The 23,375-nt window shown below is 47.1% G+C and overlaps 1 protein-coding gene across 2 annotated transcripts in view; it reads right to left on the minus strand.

The window, feature by feature from the left end:
* The window catches only part of kansl1b (KAT8 regulatory NSL complex subunit 1b), a 67,429-nt gene that overhangs the window by 37,599 nt on the left and 6,455 nt on the right, over window positions 1-23,375 (minus strand). The window contains exons 1-2 of one of the 2 annotated variants that reach the window (XM_042343357.1): window positions 19,117-19,216; window positions 10,057-11,476 (exon numbers count right to left, since the gene is read on the minus strand). In XM_042343357.1, coding sequence (XP_042199291.1) covers window positions 10,057-11,402 — 1,346 coding nt within the window. In that variant the 5' untranslated portion in view covers window positions 11,403-11,476; window positions 19,117-19,216. Of the gene's footprint in view, window positions 1-10,056; window positions 11,477-19,116; window positions 19,217-23,375 lie in introns of those variants that run through there. The other variant, XM_042343358.1, reaches the window with a different exon arrangement.

Genomic DNA, 23,375 nt, shown 5'->3' on the forward strand with positions numbered 1-23,375 from the left:
CAATCTCCTGGGAGACGATGAAAACCTGGCGAGAATGGGAGTGACAGGCATACAAAAGTACGCGTGCAAGGTGCTGGCAAAGATTTGAATTGCCTGGAGTTTGTGGACGGTGAAGATGGGGAGGCTGGCAAGGAGATCGTTTCGAAAGTCAAATCTGGAAGCGACTAAGACGTAAATGAGTTTCAGCAGTGCAAGACCTGGTGGGCAGAGGCAAGCGAAATGCCGAGGACGCAGATAAGCAGTTCTGATGGGGAAATCGGACACGAGGAAGGAAGGAGCCAAAGACTGAACCGAAACATCAAGGTTTCCTGGAGTCCTGTAGCTCAGTGGTTAGAGCACTCGCTTTGCAAGTGAGAGACCTGAGTTCAATTCCCGGCAGAGGGCGAAACCTTGGGCAAGTTTCCTTACTCCACACAGAGCCTAATAATAATCCCTCCAAAAACAATAATAAAATTGGTCATTTTCAATCTACGACTGTTTGTGGGACATTGCTGTGCGCAATTGGCTGCCGCGTTCGCCCACAAATATACAGTCAATTCACTTTACAGTGTGTTCTGTGAAGCGCTTTGGGATGTCCTCCCGACGTGAAAAGCGCTATATCAAATGCAAGGATTATTATTATTATTATTAAGGTTGTGCACTGGTACACAATGCACAAGCTTTCGAGAGAGGCCCAGAAAACCAAGGAAGTTGACTTCTGTCTTGTCCATGTGAAGCTGAAGGAATTTGACAAGGCAGGAGGTCAGAAGAACATCAGTAAAGCTTGGTTCAAAGGTAGAGGTAGACTTGGGTGTCATCGGTACACGTGGAAACTAATCCTGTATTTGCAGATGATGTCACAAGGTACGTATGTAGAAGAGGAAGGGATTGAGAACAGAGCCCTAAGGTACACTGCGAGTCAAAGGACTCGGTCAGACTGAGTAAAGAATAAGCATTTTTTTTTTAAAAAAGGGAGTAAGTTGCTGGAACAGGAAATTGGACAACATTTAAAAAGAACTGCACCTTAGGTGGATTTTAACAACAGGTGCTGCATTTTGCCTAAATTCATCTGTTCACCATCACACATCTGGCACTCCCCAGGAATGCAACACTAACCACAGGCAGCGCCAGCCCAGTATCTTTCACTGAGCACTCCTTTGGTTTCTCAATCACATGTTCTCCTGCTGCACTGCCAGTCTGTTCCGTGTAGCCTGATCTCCTTGGGCTGCCCCCCAACTTCCTACCCCACACACAGCAGTGTCCCCCATGCAGCAATCCCTACTGTCCCCCCAGGCCGCCATTTCACCAACTTCCCTCGCGCCACTAAGAATAAATTGTCTATTCCGTATCGTATTGCAGCTGCTATGTGAATGCGGTGATGCTGTGATCTCAAGGTACTCAGCATCACGTCCCATAGTGGTCAACATCCCACCTCCAAGAGGTGACAGCGAGGTCCATTGGTGGTACCCACTAGTTGGCTGGGTCAGCCAATCCGCCGTTGGCGTGTCAGACCTCAGAGGTCTCAGAAGGTTAATAGCAAGAGAAACCGACGACCTGTTAAAATAATGGGAAACCCAATTCTATTAAATAAATAAACTGAAGCAATCTGCAGGGCATTACATTTAGCTGCAGAACGTCCTTTAGTCGGCTCCGCTCACTATCTGCAGAGAACTAACACATCTAATGTGCAACAAACTGAATCATATTTAACCTTCCTTTCAACCAGGCTGAAAGTACATGTGCATTAATGCACCATATCAAAACAGTCCTCAGCCTAGCAAACCCTTTATGTTATATATATATATATATATTTATGCACACACACAAACTCCTGTTTCTTTCCTCACAGTCAGGGGGACACGCGGTGATTTTTATGAAGCACCATTAAACATTCCATCGACACGAAAAGCATAAATTAAATCCCAAGTTGCTGTTATGTACTTGGACAATGGTTCTGTGGCATACGTTATATATCAAAATGCCGTAACGCACATCACATGTTTCAGATCTAATCGAAAACCCAAACCAGTTTTTGGGCAAATGGTAATCAATCAACACTTCCTTTATTCCAGGTTGTCCGCTGATCAGAACAGACAAGGAGTGTTATACTACATACAAGGCCTGGATTTCTGCCAAGTTTAGGGCCACTCCCATCCACAGAACACACTATCCCCAGTGTAAGACAATCATCGCAACCACTTCCCCCATCACATAATCCGAAGCTCCAGCAGTAACTAAGGTACAGTGGGAAATATGACTGTGGCACCTTTCTCCCTCTGAACAAATGTTTCGGGCTTCAGGAACTTTTGACGCGGTAAAAGAACGAACACTTGCATTTTAGAGCGTCTTATCACACGGAAACATCTCAAAGCACATTATGGTAATTAATCGCAAGTGTAATTTTTTTTTGTAGTCAAACGAGGCAGCCATTTTGCATAAAGCAAAGTTTTGACAAAAGTCATGAAGCGAACGACCAATTCATCTGAAGGATTCTCGGCCAAGGGCATCAAGAAGAAACTGCATATCCTCCCATAGGGCTATGCATTTTTTTTTTGAACATCCACCAAAAGAACCGACAAGACTGGACTTCGGTTTAACAACCCATCAAAAGGAAGATAACGCAGCACTCTTACCAATCCTGCGCTGGAATATCAACCTGAATACAGTTAACGTCCTGTACAACCGCTACTCAACTATTATACAGCATTCGCTCCCTTCCACTACGAGGTTCTGAATTCGTAGTCAAAATACAAAACTGGAGTTCCCAATAAAAAAAATTCACGTCGATGAGAACCAGGCCTTTTAAGGCTGGCTGCTGGAATGGGACTGCGTATAGTACTCATAGAAGTTGCCTTTGAACTAGGAAAAGAGAGCAATGTCACGTGCTTTCTATTTATGCGACTGTCCTACTTCCCACGAATTGCAGAGTTGCTTCCAGAGACGGTGATTCTTCACATTCGCTGCGTGCACTTTATAAATCGATGGCCACATCCCGCCCCGCTCACTTCATGCAGATTATTCAATAAACACGCTTTCTGTTAAGTGCAAACGCTTGTTTGTGTAAAGTTCCACAGTCTTAAGAGAATTTGGAATCCACGCCAATGTAAACTACGCCAGACACAAAATGAAAACTTCAGAAATGAGTCTTCTTCGTGGTAAACGGATACTCGCTTTCACCCACTGGGAGTGAATTAGCCCGCTGCTGAGAATAAACTACCTTCTACAATAGAATATAAACCTCGGCTGAAACCACAGAAGTCCAGACAGCTGGACTACCAGCATTCAAAGCCAAACTCAAGTCATTTTCTTTATTCTTTAAACCAGTCTCACGCTGAACACAAGAGGATTATGGCCACACTACAATGCAGACTTAACAATAGTTGCATTTGACATAGTGCATCACATCTCCAAGGCATCCAGAAGCACTTCACAGAATATACTGTAAAGTGAACGGACTATTTTTTTTGTGGACGAAACGCGGCAGACGACTGCACACAGCAGTGTCCCGCAAACAGTAGTGCAACCAATTATTCATATTTAGTTATTTTTAGAGGGATTACTGCCCCTGGAAAGTGATCCTCCTAACAATCGGGTTCCTACTCACCGAGAGGTAAACAGAGGCGTGTGGAGTAGGGAAACTTACCTCACAACTTGAGTTCCAAAGGGATGGCACCAGTTTAAGAATACACTAGAGCAGGGGGTTTCCAAAAGGGGAGACCCCAGGACAACTCAAATGCAAAATTAAAAATGAAAGTCAAAGAAAATACTAATCTTGAATTTATTTAACGGTGTTCTACATTCTCTAGTTCACTGTGCAGAAATAATTTTAGTTTTGTCGAGCAGCTCAAAAGTTTACAAATCTGACTAGAGTTTCAAAATTATCATCCACCTGCAGCCGTGGGGTGATTCCGCCGGAGCGGGTTTTCACTCCGATATTAAGCGCGGCTGCATTTGAGTAACAGCACCCGGGGCTTGGTATGAGCACATCAGGATTATCCCGTGTCTCATTTAGTCAAAAAATTATAAGTAAATTTCTCATTTGCAAAAGAACAATTTGCCATTCAGTAGGGGGAAAATTGTGAGGAGGTGCTTGAGCAGAAACCTTCAGAGAGAAGGGGAACGAACCAGTCTTCGGAAAAGGTTGAATATCACTGGACTACAGGATGCAGAAAGTACAGGGGACACCGCTCGTCGCCATGTCTGGTACCTGCATGCTACCTTACGAGGTAGATCAACGAGGAAGTGAAATTGGGCTGGAATGCCAGCAAAACATTTTATTTTCATCGACTGCAGTAACATATACATTTACGAGGAGCGCAAAGTGTTGAGATCTGATTGATAACATATCAGGATAGAAAGAACCACACCCTATCTACGGTCCCAAACGGTTCAGATGGCCAACCTCTCTCGAGAACCAGGAAGTTCTTTGGGATAGCAGAAACAAATCAGATGAAGAGAAATATGGAATATAATACTTAGTGACTGAGTGAGATTGCTCCAGGTTGACAAATATTATCCGTTGAAACCCTTTAAGAGTTGTTCAGGACACAGCAGTAGAGCAAGTAAAATGACCCAGGAGGGGTTCCATTGGCTTGTATACAGTCTTGAAGGATGCCGTTGACTGGTCACTAGATAAATCTCCTTTCACAGATAGCATTGCCAAATGTCCTGCGACCACAGAGTATTTAGACTTGTAGTGATTCTAATCTTCCAACATAATAATTTAGAGCCATTTTTAGCAACAGTATAGTGAAAACTCGTCCCAATTAAAGTGATTTTCTTGACTAAAGACAAAAACGTGAGAAAGAAACGAGAGTTTCCAAAGTCCCTGAATCAAGTAGGATATTACATGATGGAAACTGAAGAGAAATTGTTTTTCCTCACACAGAAGTTGCCACTCACACGAAAAAACACAAAATAAATACGTCATCGGAGGTGCCATACTTCAGATGAAACGTCAAAAGTGAGCTCGCTACCTGTTCAGGTGGATGTTAAAGATCCTACGGAGAAAAAAAAAAGGGAGTTTCTCGCAGCTAATAATCCTCCAGATTTTACTTCAATAAAAAAGTGGTCATTCACAGGGCAGTGTGTGCTCATCTACAAGCCGCTCACTGCACTTTATAATATATCCTGCAAAATGCTGCAACATCGCCAATGATGTGGTAGGTACTATATCAAATGCAAGGATTGTTTTTCAAATTTTACTTGTGTGCAAAATGGCTGCCAAGTTCTCTCTACAAATATAGTCACAGCACACACTAGCAATTACTGTGAAGAAGTTCGACGCTTTGACATTTAGGCTTTATAAAAATAAGTTTCACTTTTCTCCAAACGCACACTGCCATGACTCAGCATTCGCTTGCCTCATGCCAGCCTACATTTCTCACTGTGCAGACACGAGTGCAACAGGGTTTCATCAGGCCTAGAAAAATGTTTTGGGACAAAAGCAGCCTTTATTTAGCAGAGTGCCACCACGCTAACACTATAACAGAGAATGCTGCGAAGATTCATAAATGGTTGCTCAAAATTACAAGCTGTTTTGAGGTCGAGAAATTACCTTCACTGGTCGGCGAGTTGATTGTTAGAGGGCATAAATGATAACAATCCTTGCATTTAATGTAGCGCCTTATCACATCTTTGAGACGTCTCAAAGCGGTTCACAGAATATACTGTGAAGTTAATCGACTGTATATTTTGTGAGCGAAACGCAACAGCCAATTGCTGACAGCAGTGTCCCACAAACAGTCGTGGAGTAAGTGACCAAATTATTATTGTAAGACATATTTAAAATCCAAACATGGGACAAGGACACTTACTTTCAAAGAGCACTTGAGGCAAAACGGCCTCCTGGGTTGGCGGTAATTCTACAATTACTGTGATACAGGTTTTGTCAAAGTATTCTGAAGGCTGAAATCAAAGGGAGTTAATTGCAGCTCACAAAATGCTGGATAACAGGAAAGGATACTTAACCTGAGAGTAATCTTCTGTGAAGCCAAATCTTGCGTTTACTTATTCCAGATAATCACTACAGAGAACGTGAAAATCTCACCTGCATAAGCATTCAATAGATAGCTACTAGAAAAATGTCCGAGCCAGAGCAAAGCAAGACAATATTGCTTCTCAAAGGCAGTTTATTCTATTCTCCGCAAGAGTGGAAACTCAAAAGGTTTTAACAATACAGAGCAACATCTCATGTGGGGAAAGTACTCAAAATACCAGCAAACAGAATGTTGGACCATTCCCCACAGGAAAGAGATAGAAAAAAAATAGTGGGTTACCCCGAGCATTCCCATGAGCAAGGCAGTTTGCGGTTTATGTAAAAAAAACTTGGGGGGGGGGGGGGAAAAAACCCACAGATGGAATACAAATAATCCAGTATGTGAGAGACTGAATTAAGATGCTGTATTAAGATGCTGCTTCACAGGAATATAGTGAGTTCTGTTGTGCGATTTGACCGATTTCACATCCACACCCTCGCCTGGGGTGCACGTACCTCCTAAGAGCGCTCACAAATCCTTACTGCAATATCAAATTAAACCAGAAATGACTGAAACAGAACCACAATTGACAAGGACCAATGATTACTTTTGGGGACAGGACAGGACAGAAGGCACTCTAGATTGGAAATTGCCTGAAGGGAATAAAGCATTTATATTCGGCAAAACCTTTTACTTCCCCATTTCACTTCCTCCTTCCTTCCTTGGGCCACTCGGTAATACTTTTGCCTCTCGGTCACGAGGTTGAGACCTGCACCAGAACATGAGCTCAGGTCTTCCCCAAAAATAGACAGAACTGGTCAGATGGGCCGCAATGTAGTTCAAGTCCTTGTCTATTCCTTGGATTGTCGGCGAATGCTGCAGTTCTGGTGGTGCAGTCTTTTGTACTGGATCTTCAGTCTCCATCCCAAATTGACAGTTGCTACGTGTGAAACTTCTGCTACAGATATGGCCGCCCTCTACACTTCCCGCTAGGCCATAGTGTGAAGAGCTTTGAGACATTTGATCTGATATCGAATGCAAACATTACCTTTTATTATTCAAGCATCTAATAGATTAGCACATTTATCTCCGACTGCATGCTGTTACGCCACTAGGTGTATATAAATGAATTGTTAGCAGCAGTAGGTTTTACCCAAACACACACACACACACAGAACTGAAGCTCACTGAACTCCAAACCAACCTCCTACAATTCTGGAGAATCTTTCCACAATTATAGGACGCGGCAACTCTTCCAACTTAATGGCCCAAAGCCGAGGGAAAGTGAAGATGCTGACCAGAGACTCGTCTGTACTCAGGGAGACGGCCACAAGATTCTCAGCACTTAGCAGAGTCAGCAACTCGTAAAACCAGTTACAGAACAGCTTTCGATCACAATTGATGGAACTGGTCCCATTATCTCCAGCACTTGCATTCACAAATGTTAGAAAAGTCCAACGCGGCACACTGATACCTAGTTTTTCCTCAAATGTACCCTGGGTATCAGAAACATTCAGTTAAGTTGTCGCAGAAACTTGTACGCCAAATATTTGCCCGTGGAGTCCTAGGGGACCAACAGAATGTTTGACTGGCTCACGATTCTGCGGGCAGGCAAAGCTGTTTTGGGAGTCATTCTGGCGACCCAACACCGATCATCAATTCAGTTGGGAAGAGTGCAAGAGGGGTTTAAGACAGCTGTCGTTGCTGACCCTTCAGTTCTGCCTCTTCCCGTTCTCATCTATACGTATTTCCAGTGGCAAGAATACTAGACAACCCTATCGTTTAATCTCGGAACTCAACTCCCCTATTAGCTGAGTAAATCCATTGTGTGCGGCAGTGGTGGGGGTTGGGAGGAGAGGGAGAAGAAAGGGAAGTGAAAGAAGGAACAGCAGTAAACAGATTTGAAACTCCAAACAATGTTAAACCAGGATTATTTCGTTATAAAATAGATTTGATACAGCGCCTTATCACGTCTCAGAGCACCTCACGGAGTAGACTGTAAACAACAACAACAACAAGATTCCATTTATAGAGCGCCTTTCACGCCGGGAGGACGTCCCAAGGCGCTGGACAGTTGGGTCAGGACCCGAGCAGCGGGGAAATGGTCAGGGTGAGGGGAGGGAAGGGAGGGAGCGAGTGAATTGACTGTATATTTTTGGGGGTTGATAGCCCAAGCTCTGTGAACAAACACCTCAATTCAAAGTCCAATGCAGAACCGCACATTAGCTCACCCATAGTTTCCCACAGAACTGAAGGGAGTCACCATCATTTGTTCACACTCAGTATTTTCATCCATGAAAGCTAACAAAGGAAAATATGAGCAAGTAATGACTGAATGGAATACGGAATTAAGTCGGCTAAACCGTAGGCATGCCAAACACTCTGAAGTGTTGGCTTGCTGAAGAATACAGGTTTGACAAGAGTCTACACAGGTAGGAAGGAGAGTGTGTGTGAGAGAGAGTGAGAAAAGGAGCACATAAACTTAAACCTGAATCGATAATGCCAGGAAAATAAAATGTTGGGGAAATGAGTAGGAGAGTGGGATTATATTAGGTGGTTCACGGGGAGATCACGAGTGGCACAGCCTTATTGAGCCAAATATACTGTCTTTCTGGTATAACAATTAATGCTTCTACTTACTGGTGCAAACCATTAACCAGGTGTGTTTGGAGATTCCCACTGACACCTCAAAGCAACACAACACATATTCCACCCAGCACCGTGTGTTATGCGTGCTTCCACCGCTTGACTAGGTGAAGACACCAGATTCAACAATCCTCCAAACCCAGTCTAATGTCATACCCAAAAGAATGGCAAACTTGGCAAGAAGGTGGGTAGTGCCCGTAGAACTATAGCACAAAGTGAAAGCATCTTCAGAAGCTGGGGTGGAAAGGGGGGGTCAATGCAAACTGCTCCACCTCTCCATCCAGCGATGAAGCACCCAAGAAATCAAAGTGTAACGAGCTGCTGGTAAACCTTGTGAACTGTTCCACCTGTCAAAGCAGGCAAACAAGGTAATTATTCATGATCATCTGTATGCACGGAAAAGATTAAACGAAGATCATCCAGGCACTGCGTATTTACAAATGGTACAGCAGGTAAACAATTCAGCTGGCAAGTAGTGGGATTTATAAACCAAGGAATCTGAAGTATTGGCCATACACATCTCTGCCTCGAGCTGTGCTTAACTGTGGCAAGCAACCTCTCCCCCCACCCTCCCAAACCAGATATTCTTAGAAGGTTAATGAAACTACAACCACATAAAATTACGAATAAGTTTGTACATTTCCATCCCCCTGTCAGGATTTAAACGTGTCCGATAAATTAGGGAGTCATTGCTAACATTGCACCATTCGAAATCCAGGCCCATCTCAGTCTGGCACGAACCATCTACATAATAAAGGTTAGGCACTGCACTCCCTGACAAACCCAGGTGCCCAGCAGCTGGTGAAGAACGGACCCAGAGAGTCCCCCAAAACACAGCCGCCGTCAAATGACAGAAGATTCACGCGCAGTGTTCTAAACGTTGGTATTCCTTTAACAAAAAAAAAAGGGAAAATACCTCGGTTCTTTTGAGAAACAAGACCCACCCAGGTAACAATGGGACCTGCGAGTCTGCACACGAAAGCCATATCTCCTGACATAGCATGTACGTTTCCTGCTCCCACTCCCTTATTACTACTTAAACGAAGTACTTTAAACCGGAGTTTTAAGTCGATCAGAAACAGGACACCACAACAGTCAAAGCAGGAACACTCAGCCTACTGTTCAACATTTAAGGTTTCCCTATGGCAACTATATTCAGTTTGAGGGCAATACTCCTTTTCCCCCTCAGTCACCCTCCTCTCCTTGGATCCCCAAACCCAGTAAAGAGACCATGGAAAATAAGCCTCATCCAAAATATTCTGGTTAAATGAAACCTTTCCATAGTTAGAGATGCAAGTACTCAAAAACACAAAGGATGGTGAGTGACAAGAAGTGCGACAACCAACGCCTCTCATTGTAAACTCGGAAAGGAACTAAAATAGTGACAATCAGTTCCCCGGCATTACTTCTTCACCTCATGTCAAAACACTGCCATCATTCAGGTGTTACTCACAGCGGTGTGTGATATTGCTCCACCTCGACCGAGCTCAACGATTCCTCTTCAATGTCAGACTCGCCGCCAGAACTGCTCTCCGTAACATCCGAGTCAAAGGCATTCTCTGTGAACCGTAGCTTGGAATCGGAGCTCGAAACAAACTTTTCCAGTCCCTTCGACACCGTGATGCTCTTGAAGAAGTTGGCCAGCGTTTCCGAAGTGCTTTCGCCTCCTTTCCGCGCAGCAGAGTCGGACTTTCGGGCAAAAACGGACTGCTGATTACGCAGGGCCCCGTCCTGGTATTTCAGACAGTCCAAATGCGGAAGCTTGTGTAAGGTCTTCTCCACGAACCCTCCCAGCTGCTGCTGCACGTGCCTCTCTACCTGCTTCGCCTGAACAACTTCAAGTCGTTTCCGGAGCCTGCATGCCCTCCTCTCAATCTCCGTTTGCCTGGCCTGAGCCACCAATGTCCGACTGTGAACCTCAGTATCCAGAGTGCTAATGCTAACAGGATTTATTCTGGGGACAGAACACTTCTTTCCGCCATCAGTACTTCCAGAAACCCCACTGGCTGAGACCTGTGTTGAAGATCTGGACACAGTGTTAATACCATTGCCGCCAAGCTCTTGAAGCCTGGGAGCTTGCGATTTGGGCAAACCCTCATCGCTAGTGCTGAATTCTTTACTGAAGTTACCCTGCTCCCCGGCCACACACTTTTTCATTGGGTTATTATTGGACACCTCAGTCGGTAGCTTACCAGAATCGTCCAGCTGGTTGGACCCAGAGCTGGTAAACATTGAGGGAAGGGGCTTCCCCCCTGTCCCTGCATTGTTTAGGTCAGAATCCTGCCGTAGGCCGGCACTGGACTTCTTCGCCAACCCGTTGACTGGTGGTTGTGGGGGAGGCAGCAGTGCAGCCTGGGTGCTGTTTGTGTTCATCGTTTTCAAGAGACCAGGAGAAAATTCCAAGGCTGGTTGTCCGCCAAGTAGCTCAGTCCTAAGCACGCCCGTGTCCAGCAAGGAATGGGACAGTATGGTGTGCGATTTAATTACAGCGCGCTTACTGAACGATGCCTGCAGCTTCACCGATTCTGGGGGAGGAGGAGGTCGAGATGCTGCATCCAGGCAGCAATACGAGGGCACCAGAGGCTGCAGCTTGCACCGATCTTCGTTCCTGGGATTGTTTCGAAAATCCAGGCCGTGGTCGTCGGCGAAGGCTTTCCGCTTGGCGTTGCTGTTGACGGGGTTGCCGTTCTCGCTGTCTGCAGGGGCCGGCGGAGATAGGGAGGAGGAAGGCGTCGCCAGTTTGAACCTGTGGTGAGCTTCGGTTGCCGCTTCTGTGAGAGCGGGCGCCATCGCAGCCATGCAGCGCTGAGAGACAGACTCACCGGCCTCTCCAACCACAGAGGCCAGCTCCACTCCCTCCTCCTGCTGCTAGCCTGAAAAACAACACAATTTACAATCCAATTACAATTCCTTCTACGGTCCCCTCCTGCAACATGTCACAACATAAATCCATTAAATTGGACAATACTTAAAAAGCAGAGATACACAAGGTGGAATTAATGGCTGTCCGGTTTGAGACGGACAAAAAGAAAACGTTGGCTTAATCCTGAGCACTCTACCCAAATATTTAATTCAAAATTCTTTCTGGACTCCTGAGTACATGTTAAATTTGTTAGTCATAGTTTGTCAATAGCATTCAGCATGTTTTTCTTGGCAGGAAAAGCGATCTCCATTCCTAAGCACAAAATGCAGTGTAAGAATTGTGTAGAGAAACATGCAACAGACAAAAATTAGCCTAGAAGTCAAATAAGGACACGATGAAAGGGTTTGATTTTTCTTTTAATCGATAACCTACACCTAATTTGGTTACTAACATAATCGCAACAGGCTCAAAAAAAGTCGTTTGTCCCCCTCATTTCAGAAACCCTGATGGAAACATTTATTTCATTGCCCCCCACCCCCCGCGTTTCCATTTTAATTAAAAAGTCGCAGTGTTACTGGTCTTTCATCAAGACGAGAGCGCAGATCCCTGAGAAAATGTTCGCAACCAATTTAGTCACCACCTCATTTTTCTCTTCAGTTAGTGACTCACTCTGAGGTACTTTTCCACTGACAACAGCAGGCCTCAATGGGCAAATACTGCCTTCAGGAGGTATCAAACGCTGGCATAGTCCTGTCTCACCAGATACCTACACTTTCCAGAAGGATTTTGACCAGGCGCTGGATCAAAAGATCAATCTAATTCCCTCTCTCCCATCCCAACAGTTACATTCTTTACTATGGCCTCAAAAGAATGGGATGGTGGTGGAAGAGAGGGGCAGAAGAGGTGGAAGAAGAGGCCAGGACAATAAACGGTATGAAATGAATAATACCCTGGGGAAAAAAAGAGGCAGAAGTGGGACAAGACCAATACTGCATTACAGAACACAACAGGAGTCATTTCTTCCACACCCACCACACTAGGATTCTCCACTGCACCATCATTGGATTTAAATGTACAACAATCAGTTGGCGTAACCGAACGCGTTGGAAAAACCTTTCAACTCATTTCTGGGGAACACCCAGCGGGCAACTGCAGAACAAACTCTCGGAGAGCCAAACAAATCAAGTCTCAAAGTGGTTTAAACGTTACGAGTAACATTACTCAATTCAATCCAAATCGAATTTTGTCCCCTCTGAGCCGTGCTGTAGATGGGTAAGGAAGCGGCGTAAACGTATCGCGCCTCCTCTTCGATTGTGCGTATGGACACCTCCCCCCAGCTCGGCGCCGTGCCCCACCGCGGCCAAGCTCTCTGGGATGCTATGGGGGCGCTATTTAAATGCAAGTTGTCGTTGTTATTAACAATGTTCCTTTCTCTCCACGTTTTGCTCTTCCCTCGCGTTCTCAAATGCTCAGCCAATGTTCCTTGACCAGGCAGCTTTGGGAAGAGTCTCCTTCTCACATACCTTGACCACCATCCAGGAATTTGACATGTAAACAACCAAGCACAAGCCCTACTACAATAGCACTGCCGCTTGGCAGAGGTAGATTTCCCATTACATTCAGGAGCCAGACAACACAAAAGATAATTATAGCTCCACCTTCATTCGAATGTTAAGTTCCACAATGCCAAGTGGACATGTGCAACGGGAGCAAATGACCGACACCGATCCAAAACAATCCAGACTTAGTTTAAGATTTTGCACATCACACAGACGCCAAACACCTTATCGCACACTTGTTTCCTGCAGGAAGCGACACACACAAAAAAAATCATCTTTGTTTTTCTCCCTTGCCCCTAAAGGAAGTGACTCACAATAGGCCACAGATATAGAGGCTCCAGCTGCCTGCGAGTGCCTTTCCCAAGCAGCCATTGCTAACACGAGACCCTAGACAGCACAGTAGCTGACAACCGTGAACCCATCATAGCCAAGCCCTCATCCAAAATCCCCCTTTCAGCATGAACTACTGGACTGAATTTTCCCCTCCTTAGTCCAGATGCTGAGGTCAATCACCAAGCCCTTACTATACCCATGGCTGAGATCAACTAGATGAGCAGAGATCAAACTGGGCTATTTCTGATCTGCATGACTCAGTATCATACTGCCCATATCCATTGAGTAACCAAGATATACTTTATGTTCTCAGTGTGAAGTGAATACCCTATTTTTTGGGACTTCAAGAGGCCTACAAGACAAATTTTCAAACCATCATATATATTTGTGCGGTGCCAATATGTGACAAGGGGAAAAAAAGGCGAAACTGTATTTTGAAATCGCAAATTAACATTAAGACAGTTTTCCCTCACTCTACAGAATAAGTCAAAGCACTCATGTTGAAGAATCGAGCAGTTTTTGGAAACAGGTTCAGTTCTGGGCTCCAATTCAGTTGCCTTCCTAAATGGGAGCCAAGATGACCAACAAAGATTGGATTAGGTCGAAGACTCTCGATAAATGCTCTGGTTTTAACCAGTTATAAACAACAACTTTTTTTTAAAAAAAATAAACATGTGGAGATGGGAGAAAGGAAAATAAATCTGAACTATAATGCTGAATATAATATAAACAGACTCTTTCTCAGTTTTGAGATGCTACTGGGATGCTACCCAGCATTGTGAAATGCAAACGATCCCCAGATTGTACAGGACTGGAAAAACATTACAGAGCAAATTACATAGAAATCTATGGACTGTCAACATGGAAACAAGCCATTCAGCCCAAGTTGTTTGTGGCAGTGTTTATACTCCTCCTGATCCCTTCCTCTACTCCTCCCCCAGTGTGTACTGGTCCCAAATTAGATTATCTCACACCCGCAAATCAATTTCTTCCCCAAATGGCGATTCAGTTCCCTGTTAAATTTGTTGACAAAACCCTTCCTACGATTTCTCCCGTGGGTAATCCACTCCGCATAATTCCCTGTATTTTGGCAAAGTAGTTTAAACTTTCTGTTCGACTTCCCTCTACTCAGCTCAAATCGCTTTCAAACGCAAAGTACACCGCTCTAATGAGCCATAAGTGGAGAAGGCATCGGGAGGTATACCACCAAACCAAATTGGGAACAGACACTCACACCGCACGCTGCTACACGGTCTCTACGATTTGGTCGCCATCTTTGCAAGGAGTTCCTGGTTTCAGTTGGGTTTACCAAGCGCAAGACATCTCCCAATAGGAGGCAGCAAAAATATCTCACTCACTGCCTCGGAAACAGACAACAACAACAAAAAAACAGAACTGAGAAACCCAGCTCGACAAATCGAACCGCCAGCTGATCTGCAGCAAAAATAAATAACCAAACATCTCAAGCAGGTACGACCCAGTTAACATCAGCATGTTCCTGTTTGAAACTGAAACACCACAAGGGTTCGGTTTGAAAATATGATACCACAGGGCCTTGTAAATCATCACTGGATCTTCCCTGCGACCTTGGACGCAGTGTGCAACGGGCAAGCACGTGTCACAGCAAGCATTCCACAATTCTAAGCAGCTTCACACCCAACTTCCCCCAGCACTTTTGTTCCTCCTGCAATATCCTGCCACCGTTTGCTTAGAAAATTGCACCCAACATGCAATAGCTCCACTGTATGTTAGAAGTTCAGGGCCTCAGCTTGCTCAAACACGCTCATACGAATCCAGAGCCAACTGCCAAGATCAAGTGGCCGTGACCCCCAAAACAATGGCCGCTAAGACACTTGACCAACATTTTGGCACTTAATAGCCCAATTTCTTACACGTTTTGAATCCTTACTGAAGGAAGTAACTCTCATATGGTTTCATTGGTGCCATCTCGTCACTATACGTCACCTCCGAGCCTCGACAGCAAGTCTCAACCTGCCAGTCAACCATCAGAAGAAATCAACCAAGAAGGATCTTATTCCTGTCTGCCCACTCACTCCCTGCTGGAGTCATTGAATAATAATCAGATGATGCCATTCTAGTTTGTCTTACAATTTCCTAGCACAGGACACTGAGGCCAATTGGTTGGTTACATGTCCTACCAGAGCCCAAATTAACCTAGCACAGACAAGGGATTACAGCTGTGATCTGGAGTACATCTGGCTCAGTAGCACACCACATGCTGTCAAGGTTGTGCAACACTGTGCTATAAATTGGGAGAAAGAATTGGCTTTATTTGACAAAATATAGTCTACTTGAACAATTGTTTTAAAAATACTGCATCACAGAAACTGGATTTCACCTGTTTAGCAAACACAGTCAATTTCCTGATGCACACACCACATAGCAGGAAGTGAACAGAGATTTGAATTGGGGTGTTGCGTCTCCCAGCTTGAACAGACCACATGAGAGCAGTTGCTTGGGGAAGGGGGAAATGAGGAGGCTTTATTCCAAATGGTCTATTTAGGAATTATCTCTCTGGGCAAACAAAAATTTGACTTGAATAAAGTTGCATCATGCTAAATAAAGTCCAAATAAATGAACAAAAGTTCTTCAGGGCTCAACCGTGCGAAGTCTCCCACATGGTGGTAAAGCCAACTCAACCACAGAGGGTATCAAAACAAACTTGCTTACAACATCCGGCTTTGTAACTCAGGATGCAGACTAAAATGTCATCTCCATTCAGTGAATTATTCTCTACCAGGAGGCCCAACTTTCACCAACATCCAACAACAACTTGCATTTATACAGCGTCCCAAAGCGCTTGACAGGGGCGGAGCATGACGCCAAGGTGACCATAGGCACAGTCGAAGAGGAAGGTCTTCCAAGCCGATCTGAAGATGGAGATGGGGCAAGGCGGAGGAATAGAGGAAGAGTGTTCCAGAGTTTCGGGGCAAAGTGGTTGGAAAGCCCGGCCTTAGCTGGTTATGCTGAAGAATTAAATTTTTTTTTTTTTTTTTGCTCGGACTGTTCTGACCACCAGGAATGGGATCGCAGATTGCAGTTACAAGGACACTTCCATCTCCAGAACTCCTGCTTCCCCCCTCCCTCCCTCCCTCCCCCAACAACACTTCAAGCCAGATCATCCTACCTTGCCAGCTGGAGAATAAAAGCAAGAAAAGCACTTTTCGTATAAAAGACAGTGTGGATCAAGGAGAAGAAACCCCACATCAACAGAGACGCATATTAAAAATTAATGTGCATGATGCTCGATCAAAATACAAGGCATGGAATAAAACAGTTAGCAAGGAGGGAAAGATCAAAAAATCTACCCACATAAATCTATTTGCAGCTCCGATTAAAAAAATAAATACAAAAAGCAAGACAGCGCTGACAGTCGCACGGACGGTCGGTTCCAAACAGAGAGACAGAAAGGAAATTAAAATCAGACAAAATTAACCTAAAGCAGTGCCTTTTTTTTTCCTCTCCAATAAAAATAGATAAAAAAAACAAAAAAACCCACCACCGAATCTCATTAAAAAACAAAGCTAATAAACCTCTCCCTGTGCAGCACTGGGATTAAACAGGACTTTTTTTTAAAAAAAAACACACACACACACAACAACACACACACACACACACATATGTATTAATAACAACACTCGCATTTGATATGTACGTCTCGAAGCGACTTCACAGCGAATACACACAGCGAATTGACGGTAACGTCTGGTGGGCCCCGAACGCCCACAAAAATCTCTCTCTACATCTGCACACACACCACACACACACACACGTATGTAACATGTAATATGTATATTTATGTTGTAGGGTGTAGGGAGGAAGACGGGAGCATGATGTAACCACGTTGCAATAAAAACAAGCCCCGGGGGGGGGGGGGGGGGGTGGGGGAGGGGGGGTGGTTTTTTGGTTGGGGGTTTCTTTCTTCTTTTGAGAGCTGAGCTGCAGAAACCGACCGCTCGCGGTTGCAAAGTGTGTGTGTGTGTGTGTGGGAGTGGGAGAGTGGGGGGGGGGGAGAGTGTGTGTGTGGGGGAGAGAGTGTGTGTGGGGGAGGGGAGAGGGTTTGGCGCGCGCGCTGGGGGTGGGGGGGGGGAGCTTCGGAGATTCCCGGGGCAGCGTTCGAAATCAGAACGTGGCCCCGGGAATCCGGGGGCCTCGCGTTCCAACCGCGCCCCCTCGGGGGGGGGGGTGGGGAGGGGAGGGGGGGGGGCCCGGGGACCGCGCGCGCGCGCCTGAAACGTGAGAGGGGAGAGAGAGAGAGAGAGAGATGTGTGTGTGCGTGTATGTGTGTGTGTGTGCGTGTCTGTATGTGTGTGTGTGTGCATGTGCGTGCGTGTGTATGCAGGCGTGTGCATGCGTGTGTGTGTGTGTGTGTGTGTGTGCGGGGAGGGGAGGGGGGTGGGTGGGTTTTTTTTTGCAAAGTGCGCAACGCGGCGGCCGGGCGGGCAAAGCAGAGCAGAGCGGAGCAAAGCAAAGCAGAGCAGAGCGGGCAATTCAGATCCGCCTTTGCCTTTGCGGTGTGTGTGTTGTGTCTGTGTCTCTGTCTCTGTCTCTCTCTCTCTCTCTCTTTGCTCGTTTGCGGTTTTTTTTTCTCTCTCCGCAAACGCGGGGCACTGCATTGAATCAGATCTTTTCGAGAGATGGATTGACACACGTATACATCTCATGACATATACATATACATATATATATATTATATATATATCTCAAGATACGTAGATGTCGCGCGCGCACACACACACACACTCACACTCACACGCACAAACAAAAGAAAGTCGACGACTTTTTTTTTGTTTCCTCCTTTCTTTTTAAGTGAGAGAGAGAGAGAGAGAAGGGGAAAAGGGAGTGTGGTGGTGGTGGGGGGGGGGTTAATGCACACAAAAAAAGCGCCCCCCCCCCCCCCCCCCGGCACGGACATTCCCAGCTCCACGTGATGCGACTCCAGATCGTTTTTTGAGTTGCATTAAAAAAAATTAAAATACTGTATAAATCACACAAACCCCACGTCCTTCCTGTCCTCCTTCTCCCCCACCACCCAACACCCCTCACCCCACCCCCCTCCACACCCCTCTCTCTCTCTCTCTCTCCCGCACACAGGCAAAACAGATTTTTTTAAAAAAGAAAAAAAAAGAAAAGTTATTTTACCTTCTTTCCCCCCCCACCCACCCCCTCTCCTCTCTCTGTTACCCTCCAGAAAATCCTCTGTCTTTCACACACACACACACATATATACACACACACACACACACACACAAGTATATATATTTTCCCTCCCTCCCCACCTTGCAGTGTATACTTTAATATACACACACACACACACACACAATGTATGCGCACAGTACATATATGTACACTCACGCAGATATATATTTCCCCTTCCAGTGTATACACACATATATATGTGTACATACACACACTTATACACATACACACACACACACGCACGCAGTATGTCGCACACACAGTAAACAGCAGCTTATTTTTTTAAAAAAAAACACATTTAAATAACACACACACACACGTTTAAAAAAAAATAAACGTGGGCGAAGGCACCACCAGACAACGACCCCCTCTCCCCCCCCCCCCACCAGTCACACACCCCCCCCTACCCCCCCAGTCACAGACACACACACACACACACACAAGAACATTGGGGGAGACATTCTCCTCTCAGGAGGAGGAAGGGGGAGAGGAAAAAAAAAGGGAAAAGTAACACAAAAGCCGCCAGGAAAAGACTCACCACGTGATGCCGAAGCCAGGCCGCGTCCTCGGGGCTCGATTTCCTCGCGAAAGGGGGGGTGTGTGGGGGGAGGAATCCTTTCCCCCTTTTTCTCCCCTCTTTCCCCCTCGACCCGGGGAAAGGGGGGGGGGGGTTGGCCTCGACCCTCGGGAGGAGAGGCGAGTCGAGCGGTGGTGGTGGTGGCGGTGGGGGGGGGGGGTGCGTGTCCGGACCCCCCCTCCACACACACACACAAACACACACGCGCTGCAACCAATGGCGTTCCTCTCCCCCCCCCCCCACCCCACCCCACTCCCCCCTCACCCTCTCCCCTCTCTCCCCTTCCCGCCCGTTCCCCGCGAGAGCGGAAAAAAAAAATTTTTTTTTTCGAAAAGCTATTTTTTTATATAATAATCCAAAATAAAAAAAAATAAATGAAGAGAAGAAAGTTCCTCTCCTCCTCCTCCTCCTCCTCCTCCCCCGGGTGGTGGTGGTGGTGGTGCTGAGTGAGAGGAGGGGTCGGGAGGGAGGGAGGGTTGAGGGGGGGGGGTCGGGGCCTGTGGCTGTTGAACCCCGGGGAAGGGGCCGAGTCGGGGCGGGCGGTCGAGTCCCTCTTCCCTCTCTCTCCCTCTCTCTCTCTCTCTCTCTCACGGTCGCAGCTCTTTTTTTTTGGGTTCCCTCTCCTCCTCCTCCTTCTCCTCAGAGGAAAAAAAAACCGCCGCCGTCGCCTCTTCTTCTCCTCCTCCACCTCCTAAAAATTTTTTTTTCCCGCTCTCTCTCTCTCTCGCGCGCGCCCCTCCCTCCCTCCCGGGTTTGTCTCTCTCTCTACCCCACCCCCCCCCACCCCCTCCCCCCGGGGGTCCGTGTGTGGTCCCTGTCCCACCCCCCCTCTCTCTCTCTCTCTTTCTTTTTTTTTGAAGGGGGGGAAAAAAAAATCTTTTCTCTTCACATCTCTCTCTTTCTTTCTTTCTTTCTTTCTTTCTCTATCTCTCCATCTCTCCCTCCGCGCTCTCTCTCTCTCTCTCTCTCTCTCGGTATCCCGGGCGGGCGGGCGGGGGCGGGGCGCGGGCGGGCGGGCGGGCGAGAAAGAAAAAAAAAATATATATAATAATCTTTTTTTTTTACGGAGAGACGACAGCGCAGTCAAAAATGGCGGCCCGGGCTGACAGGGCGCAGCCTTTTTTCTCTCTATTTCCCTCCTCCCCCCCTCTCTCTCTCTCTCTTCTCTCTCTCTCTCTCTTCTCTCTCTCCCTCTCTCCCTTCCCCTCCCTCCTCCTTCCAATAACAATGCAGCGGAGAGGCGAGGCGGCGCTTTTGCACCGCGCGCCCGCCAGGCCACAGGGGGCAGCACCGCGCGCTCCTTCTTCTCCCCCCTTCTCCTCCTCCTCCGCCGCCGCCTCTTCTTCTTCCCTATACACATAGCGCACGCTTTGCGTGTCCGTCCGTCCGTCCGTCCGCGCATGCGCTCGCTCCTGCCAGTGCACGCCGGGAGTCGTAGTTCCTCCCTCCCTCCCCCGCCGCCGCCGCCATTCGGCTTCAACGCGCAGGCGCCGAGCCCAGGACTACATCTCCCAGCAGCCTCTCCTCCTCCCTCCTCCTCCTCCCCCCCATTCTCTCGCCACCACCACCACCTACACACACACCCACATTGCACTCCACTCGGTCAATTAGCTGAACCCCCCCTCTCGGGAGCAATGTCCCCATTGGTTGGGGAGGCGGATGGCGCCATTCTGGTCAGACAACACTTTGCAACAGTTTGTGCAACATGGAAACTGATACTTTTTTTTTAATCTCTCTCTCCCCCCCTCTCCTCTCCCCCACTCCCCTCCACCCCCTCTCCTCTCCCCCTCCCCCTCCCTCCCCCACTCCCTCTCCTCTCCCCCACTCCCCTCCTCCCCCCCACTCCCCTCCACCCCCTCTCCCTCCACCCCCTCATCTCCCTCTCCCCCCTCCCCTCCCCCTCTCCCCTCCACCCCCCACTCCCCTCCACCCCCTCCTCTCCCTCTCACCCCCCTCTACCACCCCTCCGCCCCCTCCCCTCTAACCCCCTCTCCACCCCCTCCTCTCCCCCCTCCCTCTTCTCCCCCTTCCCCTCCTCTCTCCCCCCTTCTCCCCCCTCTCCTCTCTCCCCCTTCCCTACCTCTTCCCCCCTCTCACCCCCCCCTTCTCCCTCCTCTCCCTCCCCCCTCCCCCACACCACACTGCCAGGCAGGGCAGGGCAGGGCATCGCTCTGAGCCGCCGTCACAGCCAAACAACTCGTACTCAAAACTCCTAAATCCAAACAAACAAACAAATAAACAAATAAACAAACAGCCCTAACTTCCTGCCCCTCTTTCCAAACCTTTCGCCTGGTTTTAAAACTTTTTTTGATCGCCAAAATAAACATTTACGAAAATTATTCTGATGATGATGATCAGGGACGGTGTCCCCCAAATCTTATGCGCAAACCCTAACCGACTCGCACACTTTTAAGGGGTTTCGAAACATCCTCCCGGTTGAGAAAGGTGCGACAGAAGTAATAATAATCCTTGCGTTTGATGGGAGCCTTATCGCGTCTTCGAGAACGTCTCGAAGCGCTTCCCAGAATATACTGCAATATAGAAATAGGAGTGGCCCATTCAGCCCCTCGAGCCTGTTCCGTCACTCTATAAGATCGATGCCTGATCTGTACCTCAACTACAATTACCCGTTAAAACAAAACGTAAAGTGAATTGACTATAATTTGTGGGTGAAGATGTGGCAGCCGATTGCACACAGCTGTGTCCCCCACAAACAGTTGTGGATTGAGCGACTAAATTATTATTATTTATTTATTTATTTATTTATTTGTTTATTGAAGGGATTATTACCCCCCAGGAAAGCACTCCTCGCAGCTGGCTTTGATAATTAAAAACACACACATATGCAGCTCTTTTCAGCAAACGGAGAGTTAATCTTGCAGGTTTCTCAGCATTGTGCTGACTCACTGGTTTGGGTCTTGCCAATTCACTCTGTACAAACAGGTTCCAAGGATTGGGGAACAAGTGTTCCCAGGACCACTCGAGCCAAAGGAGAGACAGCGGTTCAGACAAAGTTGTGAATACTGTAGTTTAAAAGGAGTTAGCGCTCAAGTTGACAACATCCCACTTTCCGTCTACGGGTTAGGTAACAGTCACTGATAAAATAGAGAAAGGACTTGCATTCCTACAGTGCCTTTATCGGTTTAAAATAAGACACGTGAGGAAACTCCCTTCTCTTTTCCAACTGTGTCACAGGATCTTTTTGTCTTTGTTTGTCCAAGTCGATGCACTCGGCAGTAATTGCTGTGCAGCATGCGGACAGTGAGGAAACTTCTATATTAAAAAAAAAGGCAAGGTCTTTCTTTCTTCCTTCAAACACGTGCCCTTCCGACAACGAAACGTCGGCATTGCTTTCCTGTAATGCAGCCCAACAACTGCAGCTTAGGAGAGTTACATTCCCAACGGTTCGGAGAGGGACTGACTTGGCACGGACCGGATTGTTTTCAAAGGCTTAAACGTCCTCCCTTTTCTGTACATGTAACTTCCTAACTGGAGGCCGAAGGGAGGAAAAACAAAAAGAAGGCAGTGGACGGCCTTGTGGACATGAGCTGAGCCGCTCGCGCCAGGAAACACGCCCAGGATGCTCAGTGCCGCCACGGTTCAGGAACCGGACAATCTAAACCACTCGGTGAACCCAAACCGTCTCTCTCTCTCTCTCTCTCTCCCACCAACACCATCCCCCCCACCACCCCCGCCTCCCGCCGCCGCCGATCACAACAATCTGGGTTTATGGTGGTGCATCAAAATCCCTGACCGTCTTGCTGGCGTGAAAGACGCTTACACAAACGTCACTTGTTGTTGTTGGAACATTTTGAATCTCACCTCCTTTGGCTGCTGTTCAGTTTCAGGTTAATCAAAACCAAAATCAGTCTCTGGGTATCTGCAGCATCCACTGGTACAGCACAGGCTAGATCTGGAGTTACACCTCCCTCTGCACCGTGCGTCCACACCCCCGGTCAGGGTCAGAGACAGTAACGCTCCCTCTACACTGTGCGTCCACACTCCCAGGTCAGGGTTAGAGACAGTAACGCTCCTCTACACTGTGTGTCCACACTCCCAGGTCAGGGTTAGAGACACAGTAAAGCTCCTCTACACTGTGCGTCCACACTCCCAGGTCAGGGTTAGAGACACAGTAAAGCTCTACACTGTGTGTCCACACTCCCAGGTCAGGGTTAGAGACACAGTAAAGCTCTACACTGTGCGTCCACACTCCCAGGTCA

Source organism: Callorhinchus milii, unplaced genomic scaffold (assembly GCF_018977255.1).
Source record: "Callorhinchus milii isolate IMCB2004 unplaced genomic scaffold, IMCB_Cmil_1.0 Scaffold23, whole genome shotgun sequence".
In the NCBI taxonomy this organism is placed as follows: Eukaryota; Metazoa; Chordata; class Chondrichthyes; order Chimaeriformes; family Callorhinchidae; genus Callorhinchus; species Callorhinchus milii.